Source organism: Pelophylax lessonae, assembly GCF_965119305.1.
Source record: "Pelophylax lessonae genome assembly, chromosome: 5".
NCBI classification, from domain to species: domain Eukaryota; kingdom Metazoa; phylum Chordata; class Amphibia; order Anura; family Ranidae; genus Pelophylax; species Pelophylax lessonae.
In genome coordinates, this window is record NC_138772.1 from 188,754,137 (window position 1) to 188,779,089 (window position 24,953).

General features: G+C 42.2%; 1 protein-coding gene across 1 annotated transcript in view; it reads left to right on the plus strand.

The window, feature by feature from the left end:
* The window catches only part of TPK1 (thiamin pyrophosphokinase 1), an 846,565-nt gene that overhangs the window by 172,749 nt on the left and 648,863 nt on the right, over positions 1–24,953 (plus strand). Inside the window, exon 3 of the mRNA XM_082257543.1 lies at positions 13,977–14,051. Within this exon, the coding sequence (XP_082113669.1) occupies positions 13,977–14,051 (75 nt within the window). The remainder of the gene's footprint in view (positions 1–13,976; positions 14,052–24,953) is intronic.

Here is a 24,953-nt window from a genome sequence, read left to right on the forward strand (position 1 = left end):
ACTTGCCAACTGCCCTATAGCAGATTTTGTGCCACAGGGCGGCTGCTGTGCGCATGTTCACGTGTATATATATGTGATCCTGCACTCCTAGGTAGCGGGAGCGAATTTGCGCTGTCGGCTCGCTTCCACTGTGATTATTCAAAGCGGGAGCCCATGGGTGGGTACCATGGACTTGATGTTCACCGACACCCACCGATCATTCGTTACAGGGGCAGAACGGCAGTCTGCCTATGTAAACAAGGCAGATTGCAGCTCCGTTAGGAGGGAAGGCATGAATCCTGTGTTCCTGCAATAGGAAGGATTGGTTGACAAGGATCCATGTCTTCCCCTAATAAAAGCACCTCCCACACTGTAAAAAAACACATGCTAGCAACACAGTTAACCCTTTGATCGCCCCCGATGTTAATTCCTTCCCACTCACTGATTATTCGGTACAGAGGCAGAATGGCAGTCTACCTATGTAAACAAGGCAGATTGCCATTCTGTCAGGAGGGAAGGCATGGATTCTGTGTTCCTGCAAAGGAACAAGGATCCATGTGTTCCCCCAGGTAAAAGCACCTCTCACACTGTAAAAAAACACAGGCTAGCAACCCTTTGATCGCCCCTGATGTTAACCACTTCTTCCAGCCAGTGCCATTAGCCGTGCTGTAGGTATATTTTAAGAGTGTGGTTCCTGCGCTATCTTGGGTAAGTAAGCCACCCTGATGCCGCACGTACAGTAACTGATACCGAAAAACAGTTTGGAGTATTAAATATATGAGGGGGTTGTACTGCGCTTCAAGGGTGTTTAAATAGATCTCTTATATAATTCAATAAATAAATATAGTGCTTTTGTGTGTGTCATGTGACTACAGATATCATGTGCAAAATTATCACTTGTCCAAATTAATCACATTGGTACAAATCAATATAAAAAAACATAAATACTAGTGCTAAAGTGTCAGAGTCACAATATAAATAAATATAGACTATAAGGTGCTTATATAATGTGTAACCGTGCTAAATATCAAAGGAAAAAGCAGCAGCTATAAGTGAGACTACACCAAAGAAACAATATATAGATAGAAAAGCTACGCTAATATGAACTAATAGGTATTATGCAAAAAACATAATTATAAATAAATGAATAGCAGGAATAGTGCCTGTACATCAAACACTCAGTGAGGCAACAGCTCGTTTAGAGAACCTTTTCATGATATGCTAATTTTTTGAGATAGGAATTTTGGGTTTTCATGAGCTGTATGCCAAAATCATCAATATTAAAACAATAAAAGGCTTGCACTACTTCAGTTGTGTGTAATGAATCTAAAATATATGGAAGTCTAATGTTTATCAGTACATTACAGAAAATAATGAACTTTATCACAATATGCTAATTTTTTTAGAGGGACCTGTAAATAAAAAATGAAGTCCCAAAGTAGAATCCGCAAGAAGGTGAAGTGATATAGATGTGAAGCTAATCTGCTGTCACCCCAGTGATCCAACGACAGTGACACACTTATCTCCTTACCAGAACACTGGTAAAAAACAGCCTGTATGAATCTCCTCACAGCGCCATTTAGATGTGCAATCTTTCCTCCAGCAAGTGACCTATTTTCTATAGGATTAAGGTTTGGAGACTGGCTAGGCCCCTCCATGACCTTAATGTTCTTCTTGAGCCATTCCTTTGTTATCTTGGCGGTATTTTTTGGGTTATTGTCATGCTGAAAGATCCATCCATGACCCATCTTCAGTGTTCTGGCTGAGGGAAAAAGGTTCTCATCCAAGATTTTACAATACATGGCCCTGTTCATTGGCCCCTCATTGCGAAAAAGTCGGCCTGTACCTTTAGCAGAAAAAGAAACAGCCCAAAGCATAATGTTTCCACCTTTGTGCTTGACTGTAGGGATAGTGTTCTTAGGGTCATAGTCAGAATTTTTGTTCTTCTAAACACGATGAGTCTCCCTCCTCAAGAAGGCACATGTACAGCTATGCCAATTAACATCTAAATAATTCAGAGAAGGATTGGGAGTAAGCGCTGTGTTCAGATGAGACCAAAGTTTAGCTCTTTGACATTAACACAACTCGCTATGTTTGAAGGAAGAATAATGCTGACTATGACCCTAAGAACACCATCCTTACAGTCAAGCACGGAGGTGGAAACATGATGCTTTGGGACTGTTTCTCTGCTAAAGGTACAGGCCAACTTTGCCGCATTGAGGGGCCAATGGATGGGGCCATGTATTGTAAAATCTTGGATGAGAACCTTCTATCCTCAGCCAGAACACTGAAGATGGGTCGTGGATGGGTCTTCCAGCATGACAATGACCCAAAACATACCGCCAAAGCAACAAAGGGGTGGCTCAAGAAGAAGCACATTAGGGTCATAGAGTGGCCTGGTCAGGCTCCAGACCTTAATCCTATAGAAAATTTATGAAGGGAGCTGAAAATTCGAGTTGCCATTAAACAGCCAAGAAGCCTTAAGGATTTAGAGAAGATCTGTAAGGGAGGGTGAACCAAAATCTCTCCTGAGATTTGTGCAAATCTGGTTTACCAACTACAAGAAACATCTTATCTATGTGCTTGCCAACAAGGGTTTGTCCCCCAAGTACTAAGTCATGTTTTGCTTGGGGATCAAATACTAATTTTACTCACTGATCTTAATTTATAGCATTTGTTCTATGTGTTTTTTCTGGATTTTTGGTTGATATTCTGTCTCTGTTATTTAAAACACACCTATGATAAAAAATGATAGACCCTTCATTTCTTTGTAAGTGGGTAAACTTACAAAATCTGCAGGGGATCAACTAATTATTTTCCCTATTGTATGTGAGTTTGTATGCTTTCCAGTACTCAAGCAAGGGTTTGAGTTCATATAGCCCAACACCAGCTTGGACAAACATTTAAAGTGTAAAATCCACTAAAGCTGCTAATAGAAAAAAAGTAGCTTGTGTTGTTATTTTTACCTTATTTTCAGTGCTGTTCTCTGCAGACTATCAGAAATTCAGCTATGTAGCACTGATCCTTTTTTCAGAGTACACGATGCCCAGCCTCATTCAACCCACTTACTGTGAGCCCAGGGCAATACATCGTGCAGGCCCTGTCCAAGACACCTGCAGAATAGGTAGCCTTTTTGTAAAGACAGTAATATTTATCCCAAGGTGTGTGTGGGAGATGGTAGGTATTAGTGGCAAAGGGTGGCAGAGATTGTAAGCCTGGAGTTGTGCTTTATTTTTATTTAAATGTTGAATTCCAGCTTATAACATATTGCTGTTGGTATTGCAGTCCACTCAGTGTAATCCTTAATAAAACTACAAGTGTCATTCATGAACCAACAATACAGATTTATTGTTGGTATCTTCAATGTTATGTCCTAATCAGTAGAGTCTTTTTGCTGCTAAGCTCTCAGTATTGACGCTATAAGAGTTGGTGCTCTAGTTAAAATATCCAGTCGCTCACATATAGGAAAATGTTATCACGGGAGAAGCTGAATTCCAGAGAAAGGTAAATGTAATACAAATGAATATTTCTCTTACGTCCTCCGACAGTCGCCACCTCCTCTAAGTCATAACTGTTGGGTATTGACCTCCCATCCGCAGGAGTAGCTAGGCATATAGACTTAGTCAAAAGACAAAAGGCATTAGCATATACACACCCATGGGGGCTGTCCCATCTGGTCAATACCCCCCCTGCATCACCACTCCCAACTCAGTTTTAATCTGCCTAGCGTCAGGAGTAGTCAGGCTTACCTTGTGTTGGGGCTTCAGTCTCAGCCTTCCTAATCTTTTATTTGATTTTCTTTGAAAATGTCAGTTTTTTCTCTTACTTTACTAGCTGTTTATTTTGTCAGCTTCTAGTGTTAGTCTTCTCTTCGGACGAAGATGGATCATGCGGTGCTGGGATTCGGACTGACTGCCTTGGTTCTCCAGAGCAAAAGGGTCAGATGGACCCCCAGCCCGCCATCGAGCATTCAGCTATGGCTCGCCCTGGCATTACGAACGACCCATCCCTGTTCGCTGCAGGGATGCAGCCGTGAGGTGGCTACCTCACAGGACACATCTGCGGTGCTGCAGTGTCATGTCCCTGGCTCACGGCACTCCCTGTCAGGTGAGGACAGCGGTTTTCCGTGCATAGAGGCTTCCCACGCCATCTGGTACAGGTAAGTACTTCTGTGTGGGGCCTCTGTCTGGGGTGGCAGTCTGTGTTGCTGTGTGTCCCCCATGTCTGTGCCTGTGTGACTCCCTGATGCGGTCCCTGCGGGGATCGCTTGTGCAGTTTTCTGTATGTGTGGGGGTCCCCTTCCCGGTGCATTGTTGGGGGTGCAGACGTTGTGTGGTGACCGCAGCGGAGTGAACTCGCGCGGTCCGCCATCTTTGATTTGGGCAGGCATGGTCAGCGCCTCTGTGGGCGATACTGCATGCTATTTTGGCGCCATCCGCCGCCATTTTTGTGGGTGTAGAACGATCGGTCCGACCGCATGTTCGGCGGCCATTTTCTTGAAGCCTCCAATACAATCCTATGGGGCAGCCATTTTCCCTAAGTCTGAAAGTCTTTAAGTTCAGCCTACTTCAACAGCACTTCCTTTCCATATGCAGCAGGACATCAGTGGCAACACTCTGCGGGCTCTGCAGGTTATCGCTCTCAATATCCCTCTTTATTATCGCTTCTGGCTCAGTTTTCTTTTCTCCTTTTGGGGTGTTTGTCACTGTAGCTGTAGCGGTGGGCTGCGCATTCCGCAGCGATCTAAAAGGGGCAGTACACATTTATTGCACTGTTTTTTTCTGTGAACTTTGAGCAATGGATTCTCAGGAAAGCAAGTTCCCCCCAGCTTTAGTGGGGGTCCCCAGTTCTCCTGTGGCCCCGCTGCGACCCGATTTGGCTGCTGTGGTGGCAACTTTGGTGTCTAATATGGAAATGCTGATGTCTGAACGTGCTGCAAAAAAGAGGCCCAGATTGTCTCTCTCTTCTGATTCAGATGGGGATATGGCTGCTGCTGCGAGCGTGCCCTTTTCAGGGTCCCGCTCAACCCTGGACCCCCCGGGGTCCGAGGGGGAGGCGGAGATGGAGGGGGTTGATACCTCCTCCCCAGGGTCACCCGAAGAACGGGCGACCATGGACGAGTTAATTGTTTCTGTTAAGGAACCCTTGCATTTAGAGGATGAGCCCTGTCCTCCGGGCGTTGTGTCCTCATTTGGGATGCACAGGACCCGCAAGTCTGCGCAGGTTTTCCCCTGCCCAGCTGAGTTTCATTACACTGTTAATGAGATGTGGCGCACGTTAAAATGTACATTCCTGGTACCTAGTCGGTTCAAATTGCTTTATCCTTTTGCGCTGGCTACGGAATCACGATGGTGTGTGCCTCCACAGGTGGATCACACTGTGGCCGTGTTGAACAAGGCTACCTTGGTTCCTACTGAGGATACCCCGGTTTTCCGGGATCCCACGGACCGGCGGTTGGAGTCTCTAGCTCGCCATTCCTATACGGTGGCGGGTTCGTTGCTCAAACCCGTTTTCGCGTCCGTTCTGGTGGCTCAGGCGGTGGCTGATTGGACTAAGATGCTTAGGTGCAATCTCGTGTCTGATGGTGTTCGGCCTGCCCGGCTGGAAATGGTGGATCAGATCCACCAAGGAGTCATGTATTTGTGTGATGCAGCCTTGAATGAGGCCCCCTTGGTGGCTCGCCTCTCTAGTGTCGCGGCGCTTAACCGGCGACTGATATGGCTGAAGAGCTGGTCGGCTGACCAGTCCTCACGGAAAACAGTTGCTGATTTTCCCTATGCTGGCTCTCGCCTTTTTGGCGAGGCGTTGGACACCCTGGTGAAAGGTGTCACGGGGGGGCAAGAGCACTATGCTGCCCCAGAACCCGAAGAACAAGTCCTTTCGGGGCAAGCGGGGTTCTGCGCCTAGATCCAATCAGGGGTCCTTTCGTACCTTTCGGAACCAATCCAAGGGTAAGCCCTTCAAGGCCCAGCCAGAAGAAGCCCTGGGAGGGCAAGCAGGAGTCGGGCAATTCCGGCTCGGCGGGTCAGTTCGACTCTGCCTGAAGGGCCGCCCTCACCCGTTTTAGGGGTGGGGGGACGCTTGCGCGGTTTCCTCCAACCTTAGCTGCTTCGGATATTGGACAGGTGGGTTCAGGAAATCATTCGATCAGGATACGTGATCGAATTCCTTTCCCGGCCGGCGGGCAGATTCTTTCCCTTGAAGCTTCGCTTGCCTCCTGGGCATCGGCAGGACCTGCATCAAGCGGTGTAGGACCTTCTTGCTCAGGGGGTGATTGTCCCGATACCTCATCGGGACAGGTTTCGGGGATTTTGTTCCAATCTGTTTGCAGTGCCCAGGAAGGGGGGCAAAGTGCGTCCTATTCCCTATATGGGAATGATTCTGGACCCTGCTCAGGCACAGGTGTTCTTGCCGGAGGACAAGCTCCGGACCTTGCAGGACGAGCTCAGGTCCCTCAGGGACAGCCCGTCCTCGTCACTCAGGACCTGTCTGCGGGGCCTGGGGTTGATGGTATCGGCCTTCGAGGCGATACCCTTTGCTCAGTTCCACACGTGGGCTCTCCAAGCGGAGATCCTGGCCAGGTGGGACAGACTGCCTCAGTCCCTGGATCTGTGTGTCTCCTTGAGTCGTCAGACCAGTTTGGCTCTTCTGTGGTGGCTCCTGTCCCCGTCGGTGGCGGAAGGCAAGTCCTTCCGTCCATTGGTGTGGACGGGGATTACCACGGATGCCAGCCTGTCGGGCTGGGGTTGAGTTCTGGGCAACCTGTCTGCCCAGGGCACTTGGTCGGAGGAAGAATCCTCCCTCCCGATAAATATGCTGGAACTGCGAGCGATAAAACTCTGTCTCTTCCAGTGGTCGGGCCGTCTTTGGGGCCGTCCTGTCCGGGTACAGACGGACAATGCTACCGCGGTGGCTTACATCATCCACCAAGGGGGCACCAGGAGTGCTTAGGCGGCCCGGGAGGTGACTGACGTTCTGTCTTGGGCCGAGGCTCATGTCCCGGCGATCTCGGCAGTTCACATTCCGGGTGTGGGGAATTGGCAGGCCGACTTTCTGAGCCGCCAGACCCTGGACCAGGGGGAATGGTCCCTACACCCGGAGGTCTTTCAAATGCTGTGTGCGCGGTGGGGATCCCCGGACGTGGATCTGTTCGCATCCTGGCTAAATCAAAAGGTGGAAAGGTTCGTGGCAAGAATGCGTGATCCGTTGGCGGATGCCTCGAATGCGTTGGTAGCCCCTTGGCATCAATATCGTCTGATGTATGCCTTTCCTCCGATTCAGTTGCTATCCCGGTTCCTCCGCAGATTGGTCTCGGAACGGCACCTGGTGATTATGGTAGCTCCGGACTGGCCACGCCGGTCCTGGTACGCCGACGTTGTTCACCTGGCAGTGGCGCCTCCGTGGCGTCTGCCTCTGCGGGAAGATCTCCTGTCTCAGGGTCCGATCTTCCATCGTGCTTTACGGTCCCTGGCTTTAACAGCCTGGCTGTTGAGACCCAGGTCCTGAGGGACAGGGGTCTCTCTTCTGAGGTCATCCCTACCCTTGTCAAGGCTAGAAAGACCTCCTCCGGTAAATTCTATTACCGTACCTGGAAGGCTTATTTCGCCTGGTGTGAGTCCAGGGGGTTCTCCCCTCGCTCGTACTCGGTGTCAAGAGTGTTGGCCTTCCTCCAGTCTGGAGTGGACCAGCGCCTGGCGCTGGCCACGATCAAGGGCCAGGTGTCCGCACTGGCTATTCTTTTTTCAACGCCCTGTGGCGTCTCATTCCCTGGTTCGCACCTTCATTCAAGGTGGGCGACATTTGGCTCATCCCAGGAAGGAGCCCTTACCTCCATGGGACTTGAACTTGGTTCTGTCCGTCTTACAGCGTGCTCCCTTTGAAAACATTCGGGAAATATTGTTGCCTCTGCTGTCTAAGAAGGTTGCCTTTTTGGTGGCGATCACTTCGGCTCGCAGGGTGTCTGAACTGGCAGCGTTATCTTGTTGTTCTCCGTACTTGGTGACTCACCGGGATAAGGTGGTCTTGCGTCCGCATCCCTCCTTTCTTCCTTAGGTGGTCTCTGAGTTCCACATTAATGAGGACATTGTCCTGCCTTCGCTTTGTACGAAGCCTAGGCATCCTAAGGAGGTTGCTCTGCATTCCTTGGATGTTGTCAGGGCGATCAGGGTGTGCCTGTCGTCTACGGAGTCCTTTTCGGAAGACGGATTCCCTCTTTGTCCTTCCTGAGGGACCTCGGAAGGGCATGGCTGCATCTGCAGCCACTATTGCCAAATGGATCAGACAGACCATTGAACAGGCTTACGCCTTGAAGGAACGGGTTCCGCCCTTCCCTGTTAAGGCGCACTCCACCAGATCTGTGAGTGCGTCCTGGGCCTATTGGCATCGGGCCTCGGTGGCCCAGGTGTACAAGGCTGCGACTTGGTCGTCGGTGCACACTTTTTCAAAATTCTACAAAGTAGACGTTCTGGCATCAGCTGATGCTTCCTTTGGCCGCAAAGTTCTCAGTGCGGCAATGCCATGAGGACCCTTGTGTTTTTTTCTGGGTCCCTGGCTGTTGGCATTTGCTTCTTGGGCTGTTGCTCCTGTTGAGCATTGTTTTTTCTGTTGCCCAGTTGGTTCTCTTACAGTGCATGTAAGATTCCTTTCTCTGATGTGGGTACTGCGTTGCCTTTTCTACGGTTGCGTCTCCCACCCCTCATGTCTATACTGCTTTGGGACATCCCAACAGTGATGACTTAGAGGAGGTGGCGACTGTCGGAGGACGTAAGAGAAAACGGAATTTTTGTAAAATCTTACCTGTAAAATTCCTTTCTCTGAGTCCTCCGACAGTCGCCGCCCCCGCCCCTCTTTTGGGGTTCTTATTACCTACTGCTATGCTACCAAACTGAGTTGGGAGTGGTGATGCAGGGGGGGTATTGACCAGATGGGACAGCCCCCATGGGTGTGTATATGCTAATGCCTTTTGTCTTTTGACTAAGTCTATATGCCTAGCTACTCCTGCGGATGGGAAGTCAATACCCAACAGTGATGACTTAGAGGAGGCGGCGACTGTCGGAGGACTCAGAGAAAGGAATTTTACAGGTAAGATTTTACAAAAATTCCGTTTTTTTTGAACAGTCATAACATTGTGCAAAATTAAGCACAATAAACAAGCCTCACGTAGCAAAACATCCTAAAAACACACTACCATGCTCATGTTCCCCATGTTACCTGTCTGATATTCTAAGTGATGAGAACACCATCTTACAAAACATTGCAATTACAGTATAATTGCAACAATATTGAAGAAAGAGATGTTTCATTGAATATTTCCACCTTCCTCAGGGGTCAGTGGAGGGTAAACAATATAAAGTGTATAAGAAGTGCTAAAAAAAAACAGTTAATGATTACAGTATATCAGTAATATCTACAGAGTATGGAAAAAAATAATACAAATATATATATTTTTATTATGTGTAGTTCCGGACATGATATAAACTATATAAACATTCATGTGCAAGCATGTGGGTATCAATGTCTAAGAGGAAGGAAAAAGGGAGGAGTTACTGCCAAGGCTTACGGGAGAACACACTACCCCAAAGATGTAGAGAATTTAAAACAATATATATATATTAGTGTTGTTTATATTATATAAATGAGAAGATAGAGTAACCATTTAATTAGCCAGTCATGTACAACTTGCCCCTACTATGTATGAGGAAGCTGTTATCCATCCAAAATGATCTGATGAGTTGAATAAACACCATAAAGAGCACTTTTACAAAGAAAGTGTGTTTGCAACTTAGCATATATTAGTCAAAGGGAGTTAGTCACAGACAGACCACTTTGGAGACCAATTGTTGTTCCAAGGAGGTCCATCTGTAACATCATAGCTCACAGCGCATAACATGGGCATGCATGTGACGTAAGTCACCAATCATGGCATACATCACACAGCTGCCCACATGCTGTCCCTTTCAGAGTGTAAGGAAACCAGACCACACAAAGATGCAAGTAAAATAAAGCGATTAATTAATGCAACAATAATAACCGCACAGCAAGAGAGAGGAGCAAAATCAAGAACAGCCGGGGTCAAGTTCAGAAGCTGGTAGTCATCCAAGCCGGGATAGAGTCCAGGAACAGGTAGTCATCCAAGCCGAGAGAGTCCAGAAGCAGGTAGTCTGCCGAAGCTGGGTCTTTGTCTGATGCGGGGGCGTCTGCCAATGCAGAATCCAGAGCCAGGAAAGTCGTCAGCCAAGCCAAGTCATGCACGCAGAAATCACAGAGACCAGAGGACTGCTAGCAGTGATGCACCTTGGAGCACAAACGCAAGGGCAAGGGTCTGAAAGTCATCGGGTGATATATATTAGTCAGGTGCAACATCATCACTGAGCGACCCCCAGGCAGCAGACAAGTGATGATGCAAACAGAGTTTATAACAGACAGTAGTCTGCTCATGTCCAAGATAGCTGCCAACAGAAAGGTAAGTTAAGACCTTAACAGTCCCTCCCAATCACAGACAGACATACCCTGCCCCAAAGAGACAGGGTGTAGCAAGATGAATGCTGTAGGAGGGGCAGGAGGCAAGCCAGACCATCCAAATAAAAGAGTCTAACCCTGCTAGCAATCCCATAGAATTGAGATTATATGCAGGTCCACATAGCACCACCTAAAATCCACATTAAAAATGCCCTTCAAAGCTGTAAAGTTACAATATACAGAAAATATGAACAAACAGTACATGTAAAATGGCAAATACTACATACGTCTAGTAGAATAAACTGGATGTTTATCATGAATTCAGCAGTTCTCTGATAGGGAGTACAGGGGATATGTTGATGGTGGTTAATTGGTATTGGTAAATATATTTTTTGTAGCTGCTGTTAATATTATGTACCTATATCACTAAAAAAAAAAATTGGATTTTATAATATCATTCCCAAATCATTGGTGGCAATTCAGTCCTGTGATGATACAATATGCTCACCAGTAGGGGTCTGTATACCACTAGCAAATATCGCCAATAAACACCCGGTGTAGCGTGACCTTTGAGTGTGTAGATTTTATCTTCATTCTGCAAATATAAAGGGAAGAAAAGAAAATGCCCTAATAATTGTGAATCCTCTTTATTTGTCTGTAATTAATGTTTGTTGAACCAATCACTAGCATCTCCAAAATATGGCTCAAATCTGGATAAAAAGAACAAACTTCAAGAGGTTCAACACACAGTGGGGAAAATCTACATGTAGAAAACTTTTAATTCAACCATCTCCACATAAATGTTTATAATAGAATAGGTGAAATAAGAATGTTTTAAATTTCATATTATCCATTGTTATTTATACCTAGGAAAAAAATCTCCTACAAAGTAAATAAAATTTAAATGATTAAGCAGTTAAAAAAAAAAAAGTTAAAGATTTCAATGCATTGATTCATTTTCCCAAATTACATCAAAACAACAGATAAATATGTTCATATGTTTGGGTGTTTTTGAATAGATGAAATTATTTAATAATATATTTCTTCAATAAAATATCTTGTAAATCTGTTTTGCAGTCATTCATTATAAAGAGAAGGTGGAATTATGTTCCTGCTTAAGACAATATAAAACCAATTATTCTCCAAGAATATAATGAAAATATAGCAGAACATCTAATGTTTAATAACTTACCTCTTAAAATACACCCCAATTCCAAAAAAGTTGGGACACTGCGTAACATTTTCATAAAAACAAAATGCAATGACTTACAGATCTCATAAACCCATATTTTATTCAAAATAGAAAACATATCAAATGTTTAAACCGAGAAAATGCATTTGCGTTCAAATGCTATATGTGCAGACACTTATGCAATATGCAGCTTTTAGCACATTTTACATGCCACATTTTGCTGCCAGCAGTTCTGGCATTCAGAAGGGCTTTTTCAGATGCCCCGTGTACATAAGGCCTATTAGTGCATTTTCAGGATGACCAATAATATGTTTTTTGTGTTTATACATTAATGCATTTCTATGTATGTTTTTACCAGGGTTTTAACCTCATTGTGAAGTCATAGGCAGTGGAAATCTATTTCTTTTAGTGAGTGTTTAGATACCTGTTGGTAGGAGTCTATCACTGATGTCACACTTTGATCAAATTTAGTTTTTTATAAAGATGCGTTTTGGGAGATTAGGAAAAAGTGTGAAAATAAAGATTTTTTTTTTGCATGGTTGTAATCTTATGTCTAAAGATTCAGGTGTAATCCACTTCTTTGACTTGAGGTAATTTTCTTTGCAGTGTGTGAGATGTACAGGTGCATCTCATAAAATGTGAATATCTTCAAAAAGTTAATTTATTTCAGTAATTCAATTAAAATAATGAAACTCATATATTTTATATAGATGTGTTACACACAGAATTATATAGTCCAAGCATTTCTTTCTTTTAATTTTGAGGATTATGGCTTACAGCTAGTGAAAACCCCAAATTCAGTATCCCAGAAAATTAGAATATTAGATAGGACCGATTAGAAGAAAAAAGGATTTTTAATACAGAAATGTTGGCTTACTGAAAAGTATGTCCATTTACAGTAAAGTATGCACTCAATACTTGGTCAGAGCTCCTTTTGCATGAATTACTGCATCAATGCTGCGTGAAATGGGGGCGATCAGTCTTTGGCACTGTTGAGGTGTTATGTAAGCCCAGGTTACTTTGATAGCGGCCTTCAGCTAATCTGCATTGTTGGGTCTAGCGTCTCCCATCTTCCTCTTGACAATACCCCACAGATTCTCCATGGGGTTTAGGTCAGGCGAAATTGGTAGCCAATTAAGCACAGTGATATCATTATCACTAAACCAGGTGTTGATACTTTTGGCAGTGTGGGCAGGTGCCAAATCCTGCTGGATAATGAAATCAGCATCTACATAAAGCTGGTAAGCAGAGGAAACATGAAATGCTCTAGAATTTCCTGGTAGAGGGCTATGCTGACTTTGGACTTGATAAAACCCAGTGAACCAACACCAACAGATGACATGGCTCCCCAAATTATCACAAATTGTGGATGTGTCTGGTGTTGGTCCACTGTGTTTTATCAAGTCCAAAGTCAGCTCAGCCCTATACCAGGAGATTCTAAAGCACTTCATACTTGCCTCTGCTGACCAGCTTCATGGATATGTGATTTCATTTTCCAGCAGGACTTGGCACCTGCCCACACTGCCAAAATTACCATTACCCAGTTTAATGATCATAGTTTCACTGTGCTTGATTGGCCAGCAAACTCGCCTGACCTAAACCCCATAGAGAATCTGCGGGGTACAGTCAAGAGGAAGATCTGAGACACCAGACCCAACAATGAAGACAAACTGAAGGCCGCTATCAAAGCAACCTGGGCTTCCATAACACCTCAGCAGTGCCGCAGGTTGATCACCTCCATGCCACAACACATTGATGCAGAAATTCATGCAAAAGGAGCTCTGACCAAGTATTGAGTGCATACTGTACTGTACATTGACATACTTTTCATTAAGCCAACAATTCTGTATTAAAAAATCCTTTTTTTTTTTTTGGTGTAATATTCATATTTTCTGAGACAATGAATTTTATGTTTTAATAGCTGTAAGCTATAATTCTCAAAATTAAAAGAAATAAATGCTGGATATTACTCTGTGTGTAACACATCTATAAAAACATAGGAGTTTCACTTTTTGAATTGAATTACTGAAATAAATAAACTTTTTGATGATATTCTAATTTTATGAGATGCACCTATTTATGAATGGGGGGGGGGGGGAGCTTGCAAAAAAATCTTATTTATTAGCTGGTGGAAATACTAATTATCACAATTACACTGAACAAGTGACAACAGTATGTATATGGTGGATCATTGGTATCAGCAACTTATTTTTACTGTAGTCCAAATTTCTATAGTTAGGCTATTTTAAACCATGTGCCTATATGTGTATTTGTAGGAGTTAGATGTTTTTCATTGATTTTTCTTCATATGATAACACCTCTTAACTTATTTCTCTCTCTATTACAGAACATTTGAACTGTGGGCTTATTATTCTTAATCAACCCCTGAGCAACACTCTGTTGATTCAACTGTGGAGTAAAGGTACTAGATGCACTGTTTAGCATTGCAAACAATATCTTTGCTGTGTGTGATCATGTAAATTCCAAATGGACTCTTGTTTGCTACTTAAATTCTCAAGTTGATTTGATGATTGCAATGATATATATCAAACTGCTATTATGAGAGCTCATCAACAGAAAGAAATAAGGCAATTTGTTATCTACTGCACACATCGAGGTGTCACTTCCCATTGGTTGAAAAAAAAAAAATCCTGTCTATGCTAGTGATATACATGGCAAGGATGTTAATAAACACCACTACAGAATTGTGTTTTGCTGCTTGGCTAGAAACTCGCACCTCTATTCCACTTACTTTCTTCATCCTGTGTTCCCAGTGGGAGGGTCTGCATCTTGTAGTGACATAATTGGTCCCAGTGTGCTAATAAGACACACTGCTGAGAAAACCAGTGAACCAATCATATTAACAAGAAATGACTTCTCTGGGAACATTCTGTACACACCTACAGTTACAGTGCACACAAGAAAGCAGCTTGTAGTTTTTGTCATTTTTAGAAAATTATAGCTGGCTACAATTGAAATGATATGACAGTTTTATTAACATTAAATTACAAAATGGCTTAGAAGGTGTAGATATATTTTCTATACCACCTTTTCTTTAAAAGGATCAAGCAGTCACATTTTAACACAGCCTTCCCAACATGTTTGCCTCAGAGGAACCCATGAAAAATGAATATGGGGGTAAGCCCTGAAAAAAGTTTCTGATCTGCAGCTCCCAGTAAGTTAGGGAGATCAGTGAGTTGTAGACAAACATGGAGATAGAACAATGCATAGAAACGTGAATGCAAAACTTACAATGCATTTCTGTTTAGTGCAAAATTAACATTGTGTTTAGTGCAAAACTGACTCTGCAGTGTGGACTGAGAGAGAACAGAGGAAACTGGACAGGGCTTTTTAGCCTTGAACAAGTAAAATATGAATTATGATAGCAGGACTGAAGGCCATGCCTAAGGCAGTTTGGAGATTTTGAATTGACTGTGTAATCCTGAATATTATGAGAAAAAAAATCAATAATTTTTCATCTGTATAGGAAATTGTGCCTTAACCTCCCTGGCGGTCTGATTATGTCAGGATTTCTGTGCTAAAAGCAGTACATTGTTTTGCATAGAAATCTGTTGTTTTACATGATAAAACTCACCTTCCCCTGCGATCCCCCACCGTCCTTCCACTGTCCTCCCGTTGTGTGCTCGGCCGATGCTGGCACCTGTGTTCCGGTTCCCTTCCCTGCGAGCGTTGCGATGCAGGGGATGGAACCGGCGGCAAATTCAAAAGTGAAATACACTAAATGACATTATTCAATACACTAATACACCAAATACACTAAATGACATTATTCAAAGTTATGATCCTAACGGATTACACTTTATCATGCCATTTCACCCCGAGATTTCACCTGATGACTTTTCCAGTGCCCTGCCTGTGCTTTTCCAGTTCTTTGTGCCTGGAAAATAGAGATTGTCCATGGTGTCCAAAAAGCATTCTTTTTGCACAAAAGCGCTTTTAGACGAACTGGAAAACATCGACAGTGAAATGGAGTTACTTGAAGAACTGAGCGATAGCGATTAGTGGGAAAATTCATCATCAGGTACGGAAAGCGAAGACCGCGATGATTCTGATGTCTCTTTCTGGCTCAATTGTGAAGAATCATTTGATATACTTCCCAAATTCCACAAGCTATGTGCCAGAAAGAATCGTCTCTGTCGTCACTTTCCGTACCTGATGACGAATTTTCCCGCAAATTTCTATTGCTCAGTTCTTCAAGTAACTCCGTTTCACTGTCGCAGTTTTCCAGTTTGTCTAAAAGTGCTTTTGCACAAAAAAAAAAAAACGCTTTTTGAATGCCATGGTCGCTCAAAATTTTCCAAGCACAAAGCACTGGAAAAGCACAGGCAGGGCACTGGAAAAGTCACCAGGTGCAATCCTGTGCTAAAATGGAATGATACAGTGTGATCTGTTAGGATCACAGCTTTGTATTAGTGTTTTTACACTTTTGAATTTGCCGCCGGTTCCACATCCCTGCATCACAACGCTTGCAGGGAGGGAACCGGAAGGCAAGTGCCGGCAATCGGCCGTGCACAGAGCGGGGAGAGACTGTGATGAGGATGGGGAGGACGGCGTGGGAGTGCAGGGAAGGTGAGTAACATTGCGGGGTAATCCCGAGTGTGGCTCGGGGTTACCGCTTTCGGTACTGAAAGTTAACCCCGAGCCACACTCGGGAATACCACCAGGGAGATTAAATAGCAGGGAGTGGCAACTAGCAGTAAGAACACAAGCAGGCAAAATGGCAGTGTCTGTTAAAAAGCCTCTTTATAACCCAGTAATTGTTATTTTTCCAGCAATTCCACCCATTCCACCCCCTGCTCTTTTTTCTGTCACAGATGACAGAAGAATACTCATTGGGGTTCATTTACTAATAGCAAATCGACTGTGCACTTTGCAAGTACAGTTACTTCAGAGCTTTTCAAATGTGGTAAAGCTTCACTTTACAAAGAATACCCAATCGCTTGTAAGGAAAATTAAAACATAATTTTTACTTTTACATGATTAGATGATGGAAGCCAGCAGAGTTTCCCCACATTCATTAAGCTCTTGTGCAACTGCACTTGCAGAGTACAACTGCACAAGTAATATGCTCCCCTATACCCAGAAGAAGTTAGTTTGCTCTGGATGCACTAGAAGAAGTATGAACTATGCTGAATGGGTAAATTTCATTGGGTTAGGGGCTTTTCATAGGCATTGTCCTGAATAGGCTAAGCAACATTTTTCTTTCAAACAGCTTTGAATAACTGATGTTTATATTCCGGGTGCGTGCACCACTAGAGAAGTGAAGGCACACAAGGTCTGAAACCTCTCACATGTAAACCACAAAGATCACTGTTTCTGTACCTCTCTCATTAGGGACACTGATGAGTGTGGCTCGAAATGTGTTTTGCAGAAATTGAAGTGAAATTTATGGCACTATCGCTATTTTGTAAGTGAAGATTTTTAAGGCATTTGATGAGGGTTTCCTTATCTTTAATCTTGTGCCTTGAAAGAAATGCTGCGCACTGGTAAAGTTAGGGTATCCGTGAGAAACAAGTAGATAAATTGGAGGATGATGAATAAACAAATAAAACTTGCTTCCATAAAAACAATGTGACATTTATTATGTCCAGGGGGGCTCTCTCACCAATCAGATAATGTGTTCTAATGCTCCAAGCTTCTTTGTCAAAGATCTGTCTGATTGCAGAGAGAGCCCCCCTGGTCCTTCCCCCTCCTCTGACTTGGGCCACACGAGTGGCCGCATCATCTCCCTTGGACTGCCGCATTATTGTCTCCATCCTGCAAGCTGCCATCTTCCTGGTGGGCTCCAGCTTTACTTCACACCACTTTGTGCCTTCCCCGCAGGACACCAACAGCTAGTCCTAGTGAGCCTTTGTGTGCCTTCCAGCCTGTATGTGAACCTTGAGCCTGTTTCTTTTACAAGTGCTGGGCCCTCCATTTAGTGTTTGAGGCTGGAGGAGACTTGGACTTTTACCTTTCAAATGAGACTGTGTCGTTCAAACATGACTGTCTTTTTATATAGACTGTGTGCTTTATCTATGGTCACATAATAAATGTTACTTCGTGGTTTAAATGGAAGCAAGTTTTATTCATTTATTCATCATCCTCCAATTTATCTAATTGTTTCTCACGGATGCCCTGACTTTACCAGTGCACAGCACATAGCCTTTGTGTTTCTATTATGGATTTTTCCATTCCTCTAGTGGATTGCATGCAGCATGGGACTGGGTCAATAGGATGCTTTTTACTACCACATATAACTACTAGCCCAATCTATGGTTGAGCACCTTGAGTCTGTTTGTTGCATTTTAATCTGGTGCCTTGGCTTTCTCTTATATGGTATGTATTCTACTGAGTATCCAAACCAACAACAAAAAGCCATATCATAGGCTGTACATAACATAATTGTAAATACAGACCAAAAATCTAATAAATGTATAACATAAATCTATAAAATCAGAAGATGAATATTAATTGAGTATTTGAGTAAAATATATTCACATATATTAAAATTTGCATACACATGCAACTGTTCAACTGGCATATAAAATTTAAATAGAGGGGTGTGGCTTCTGCATGGTGCTGGTTGGTTGTGTTTGAACAGAGATCTGGCTAATGTCCTGAGCTAAATCCTACAATGCCCACAAGGACACCGAGCACGAGCACATAGATCACATCTACAAGATTTCTGTTATAAATAATGCCTACCAGCTCTCTGGTCACCTGCTTACCCACTCCAAATGTTTAAGTGATGTTTCATAGTTATCTGGATTTTTCTTTACAATGTTAATGTTTCTAGCTTAATGTATTTTCATGTCTTTCTTCTCTTTCCTCCCACTCTTATCTTATCCCCCCCCCCCTTCCTACTTGATCTCAACCATAGTGTCTACCACTTGGAAGTGAATCTACTTAAACATGGCAACTATCAACCTAATTTTTTACAATGTAAGAGGTATAAATTCTTCAGGTGAGAGACATCAAACTTATAGAGAAGCAAAACATCTTGCTTTGTAGTGTTGCTTTCCTCTAGGAAATGCACTTAACATACTCTACTAAACCCAGATTATAATCTCATTATTAAGCAATTTGGTACTCTAGCATTTATGAAACTAGTAATGCAAAATGAGTTGCCATTGGTTTCCATGAAGACACCTATTTTTTCCTATCAGATATGCTAGCAGATCATCCTGGGGGATTCTTACTCCTCAAAGGTCACCTAGGTAACACTCTTTGCACCCTTTCTGATATACAATATATTGCCCCAATCAGGACCAACTTTTTTTTATCTCGCAAAATATAGGCCTATTGCTTTGTTTTAAAACAAATATACCACTTACATTGATATTGTCTTTAACCAACCGACCGCCGCACGGCTATTTACGTGAGCGGTCAGCCCCTCACAGTCAAAGCGACGTAGGTCTACGTCGCTAGCCTGTGAGGCTCTAGGGAGCAAACGCGCGCCACCGGAGGCACGCTCCCGCTCGCTCACGGACCCCCCCACGCGTGTGCCCGGCGGACCCAATGTCCGCCGGGCACTCGCGATCGTCCGTTAGAGCGGGAGAAAGGCAGGCGGCTAATGTAAACATGTCATGTCATGTCATTCTCCCCTGTGTAAGAATGGAGATCATACGGTTCTACTATGTAGGACCGTTGATCTCTGTTCTTACACCAGTAGCCACAGCCAATCACAGTTAGAAACACGCCCCTAGGGACACACTTAACCCCTCCCTCTCCAATAAAGTTAACCCCTTCCCTCCCAGTGTCATTTTTACAGTAACAGTGCATATGTATAGCACTGATTACTGTAGTAATGTCACTGGTACCCCCAAAAGTGTCAAAAATGTCAGTCAAGGGTCCGATCTGTCTGTCGCAGTCCCGCAAAAAAATCGCAGATCGCTGCCATTACTCGTTATTAAACGCAATAACTTTTGTGCAAACCAATCAAAATACGCTTTTTGCGATTTTTTTATTTTTTTTACCAAACATATGTAGCAGAAAACAAATTGGCCTAAAATGTTAAAAAATTTTGATTTTTACTTTTTTTTTTTTGGGGGGGGGATTTCATTTAAAGTAATTCAAAAAATATTGTTATTTTTGCAAAATTGACGCTCTTTTTTTGTTTATAGCGCATGATCAAAAAATCGCACGACCGCGCAATTGTCCATTAAAGCAACGCAGTGCCGAATCGCAAAATAGGCCCTGGTCAGGAAGGGTATAAAATCTTCCGGGGCTTAAGTGGTTAACCTGTTTAACACTTATTTATGCAAACTGTTAGATATTACAGGAACGGGTCCCTCTTCCCTCCATTCCCCACCCTCCTATTCCTCGTCTTTCTACCCTTTTCTTTTTGGTGATGTAGCAACCGTCTTTGTGATCCTTTCATGAATATATGGATTATTACTTGCTGGATTCATCCTTTTGATCATCTTTGGTCACCCTATTGTTGATCGTTTACTCTCTTCTTGTAAAATTCTTTAATAAACCCATATTTAAAAAAAAAAAAGAATAAGAATAATTAAATTCAATACCAAGGTATGTCGAAAATAAACACTGCACAGCTCAGTGTACAATCTAAAGCAGATTTTGATTAGGCAAATTAGTGTGTTTTATTGCAGAATAGACATAGCATGTAGTTTTTGCTATAAAGAGTCTGCTTTTTCACACAATTTTTCTTTTTCAATTTGGTTCTGTTTTAACTGGTCCTTAAAGTGGTTCTAAAGGCAGAGGGGTTTTATCTTAATGCATTCTATGTATTAAGATACAAAACGTTCAGTGTGCAGCAGCAGTACCCTCAGCCCCTCTAATATTTTACCTAAGCCCCATCTTGACCCAGCAATATTGCACAAGAGGGAAGGTTGTCCGTGACTCTCCCACGCCATTGTTTCCTGCTGCTGTCAATCAAAGTCAGTGAGCCAGTGAGGAGAGGGGTCGGGGCTGAGCAACGGCTCTGTGTCTGAATAGACCCACAGAGCAGAGGCTCAGCTTGGGTGCCCCTATAGCAAGCTGTTTGTTGTGGGGGCACTGGACAGAAGGGAAAGGCCAATAGCACCTGCGAGGGACCGGAGAAGAGGAGGATCTGGTCTACTCTGTGCAAAACCATTGCACAGAGCGGGTAAGTATGAAATTTTTGTTATTTTTAAACAAAAAAAAAAAACAAGACTTTAATATCAATTTAAGCAGTTTAAAAGGCTTTACATAAGTATTTTAATGATGATTATTATTTTTTTATTTATACTCACATAAAAGAGGGTGGTAAGTTGCTGAAATTGGAAAAACCACTTAGACTAACAAATGAATAGATGACTTGTTTAAACCGTTTATTTATTTTGAAAGATATTTAAAGATATAAGATCCTTAAAGGGAAAATATTCTAAATTATATTTACAGTGTTTATCTTAAAATAATCTTAAGTATGACTTTCTTTAGCTTGCTCTTGTTAGGCCCTGTTCACATCTGGTGTTTTTGGATCCTGGGCGGAATTGCTGCGATTCTGCATGTGATCCTAAATCACACTGCAATAGTGGCAAATTCACCACGCATGTCCGTGTGCTATTCATTCCCAATGGTCCCTAAATGTGGTTTGTCATTGTCGCATGGCAATCGCAGGAAACCACATTGCGTAAAGCTTGTCACCCAGAGTAAGATCCTGGTCCTTAAAGCCTAAATTTAGTCAAAACATGTTTTAAAAAACAGCACAATGGACATTAGTTAGTCATCGTGATGGGTCTCTTGTGCTATTGTCTGGGGATTTTGTTGAAATATTCCCTCCTCTGTTGCCCCCCTACCCCACTCTTGCTACCCTAATCTTCCAGTGCCATGAGGTTTTATAGAGCTGAGGAACCTGTCGTATGCACTGACCAAGAGTGTCCATGATGCCCGGCCTTTCTGCCCCCTCTTCTATTCATAGAAGCTATACTATAGCTTCCATGACTGAAACGTGGTCTGTGAATGGAGGGCGTGAAGATTAATGAAAAGCCAGTGCTTCGCAATCCTGTACCCCCAATAGGTACTGATACAGGAACAGAAACACCCTAAAACATTTTTTCCCATTGAAAATGCTGCTTTCTTCACTTCAGTTCCAGTATTGTTTGCGCGCATATTTGATTGCCAGGCACACCACTTATCACAAATCCTCTCACAAAGATTTGTACTGCTGAGGGACATGTCAGACCAGCTCTGTTACGGAGTACTGATTACTGAGTGCACTGGGTCTAGCTCTCATGCCTATTGCACTGCACAGTCATATTTAGACACACTGCATAGCTGATGTAAGAAAAAAGAGGGGGTAGGACAAGCTATAGATGATGCAATTCTCTTGCAGTAAAGAAAATCCCTTGATTCCCCCATTAACACAGTGTTGATGAGGGAATCCCTCCCACAGAACTATTGTGTTCTTCCAGCAGGGAGCCTTCCCTGCCAGCAGAACACAGTTATAACTGCTAGCGGCTATAGCCACTGGCAGTAATCACATGCAAAAAATCTGACAGGCTCCCTGTACCGTAGTTGATTGATTGACTAGCCTGCCCATTGATGGATATAATCTTGGCTGGTCCCTGCTGAACCGTCTGAAATTTGATCCATCCATGACTGGCTTAAGTCTATGAAATTCTATTTCTAAAGCTCAACAACTTTGGTTTCCTTCTTTTTCATATGAATGCATGACTCCAGTGTGCTAAAAGATCTATTCCTTTCATAAACTTCCCTTAAAAGAGTTCTGTCATTTAACTGATTAATGAACAGGACTGTATAATAGATTTTAAGAAAGAACAATAAAAAAAACCTTCATTTACAAGACATCCTTGTTTTATTATTTATTTTTTTCTTATGTTGAATGAAAGCTGTTTAGTAAGATCATCATTTATAAAATTAGTTAGACCCAAAATACAGTGGAACAAAGAATCTAAAGGTCAGATTGGCTGGCTAATTACTTTTACTAAAATTAATTAAAGGGATGCCCTAAAGTGTAACTTTATTTTTTTGGGGAAAATATGGTACATGGCGTGCAATGTAAACTGTAATAGTGAAACAGAATACGCACTGTGATCAAAAGTGGTTCAGGGAATGTTTTTGAAGGGGGGATAGCTTTTTGGGAGACAACAAGGGACAATTCGGCTCCACTGGGCCTTAAAGTGTTGGTACCCCTTTAAATTTTCCACATTTTGTCGTGTTACAACAATAACATAAATGTATTTATTGAAAAAAGGGGATTCTCCTGGGATTGGGACTTTTTAGGCAACAATTGATAGATATTAAACAAGTAATAAATGTTATAAATATTTTAATGAAAAAAATGCATGAAAAAAGACAATTGGACAAGCAAATATATACATAAAAACAATTGCAAGCGCAGGTGTTCTTGAGACCCCTTCGTCAGGGATAACGCTAATGTCCTATCTGTAAGTGTTCAAAAAAACATAATGTATAACATTCAGACAGACCATATCATTATGTTTTTTTGAACACTTACAGGTAGGACATTAGCGTTATCCCTGACGAAGGGGTCTCAAGAACCCCGAAACGCGTCGGATCATCTGGTCCTTTGGTTGAGTTTCTCTGGTTATATTGCACATACACCTGCGCTTGCAATTGTTTTTATGTATATATTTGCTTGTCCAATTGTCTTTTTTCATGCATTTTTTTCATTCAAATATTTATAACATTTATTACTTGTTTAATATCTATCAATTGTTGCCTAAAAAGTCCCAATCCCAGGGGAATCCCCTTTTTTCCTACTTGTCGGGATGTGGCACACCCATTGAGGTTCTCAGCAGGAACACACCTTGTAAATGTATTTATTGGGAATTTAGGCGATAGACCAATACAAAGTGGCCCATAATTGTTAAGTGGAAGGAAAATGATAAATGTTTTTTAACATGTTTTACAAATAAATATCTAAAAAGTGTGGTGTGCATTTGTATTCAGCTCCCTTTACTCTGATACCCCTAACTAAAATCTAGTGGAACCAATCTAGTGGATACCTTTGGAAAGGCACCAACCCTGGCCCAACTCCAACCTGTTATCCCACCCCTTCTCTTTTTTCTATCTCTTTATTTATCTATTCCTCTGTTGTTTCTTTCCCTTTGCTTTTGCATTGATGCTGAACTTTCACAAGTGATATTTTAACAAATGGATTCCCATCAATAAAATGTATAACATGGGTTCCCATCAATCACTTTTGTATGCAGAGAAACACTCTGCAATTTATCGGGTATTTGCACTTTTTGCAGACTTTCCCCCTTTGCATAATGTATTTCCTCAGTAGGTGGCTTTTTTCAACCACCTTGGTGAAACTTGACAATTTATTACTTTTTCCTAAACGTAAATTTCCAGGTTACTATAAGACTATGTGAGTTTCTTTGAGAACCGGCTGTATATACGAAGATAAGAAATCTGACATTTTAGAATGTGTTTGTGGATTATTATAAGCTTTATGAAATATGATTTGTGAGTCCTGGTAAAAACAATATGGTAATATTTTCATCTAACTTTAAAGGGTAACTCCGCTTTTGTTAAAAATGATTTGACAAATATATAATATATTATTATTATTTTTTTCAATAAATGTTTATTAAGAATATTAAATAATGCACAGATAACAGACACATATGTGGTTTTACAGTGATACAAATGGAAATTTAGATACATTTCCATTTTTATTACTGTGAAACCACATATTTGTCTGTTATCGGTGCATTATTTAATATGCTTAATAAACATTTATTGAAAAAAAGACATATAATTGTTATATATGTGTCAAATAATTTTTTAACAAAAGTGGAGTTACCCTTTAAAGTTAAATAAAAATATTACTATATTGTTGTTACCAGGACTCACAAATCATATTTCATAAAGCTTATAATAATCCACAAACACATTCTAAAATGTCAGATACCTTATCTTTGTCATGTCCAAAATGTCAGTAAATACAAACAGTTATTTTCATTGTCTCTGAGTGTATCCCTGAATTTTTTAATATGGTAAGAAAATCATGAATGTCTAAGAGACAATTTTCATTTTTCACTAATGGTGTTCTCTGGGCCATTTCTTACATACAGTGGGTACGGAAAGTATTCAGACGCCCTTAAATTTTTCACTCTTTGTTATATTGCAGCCATTTGCTAAAATCATTTAAGTTCATTCTTCTTCCTCATGAATGTACACATAGCACCCCATACTGACAGAAAAACACAGAATTATTGACATTGTTGCAGATTTATTAAAAAAGAAAAACTGAAATATCACATTGTCCTAAGTATTCAGACCCTTTGCTCAGTATTTAGTAGAAGCCCCCTTTTGATCTAATATAGCAAATGGCTGCAATATA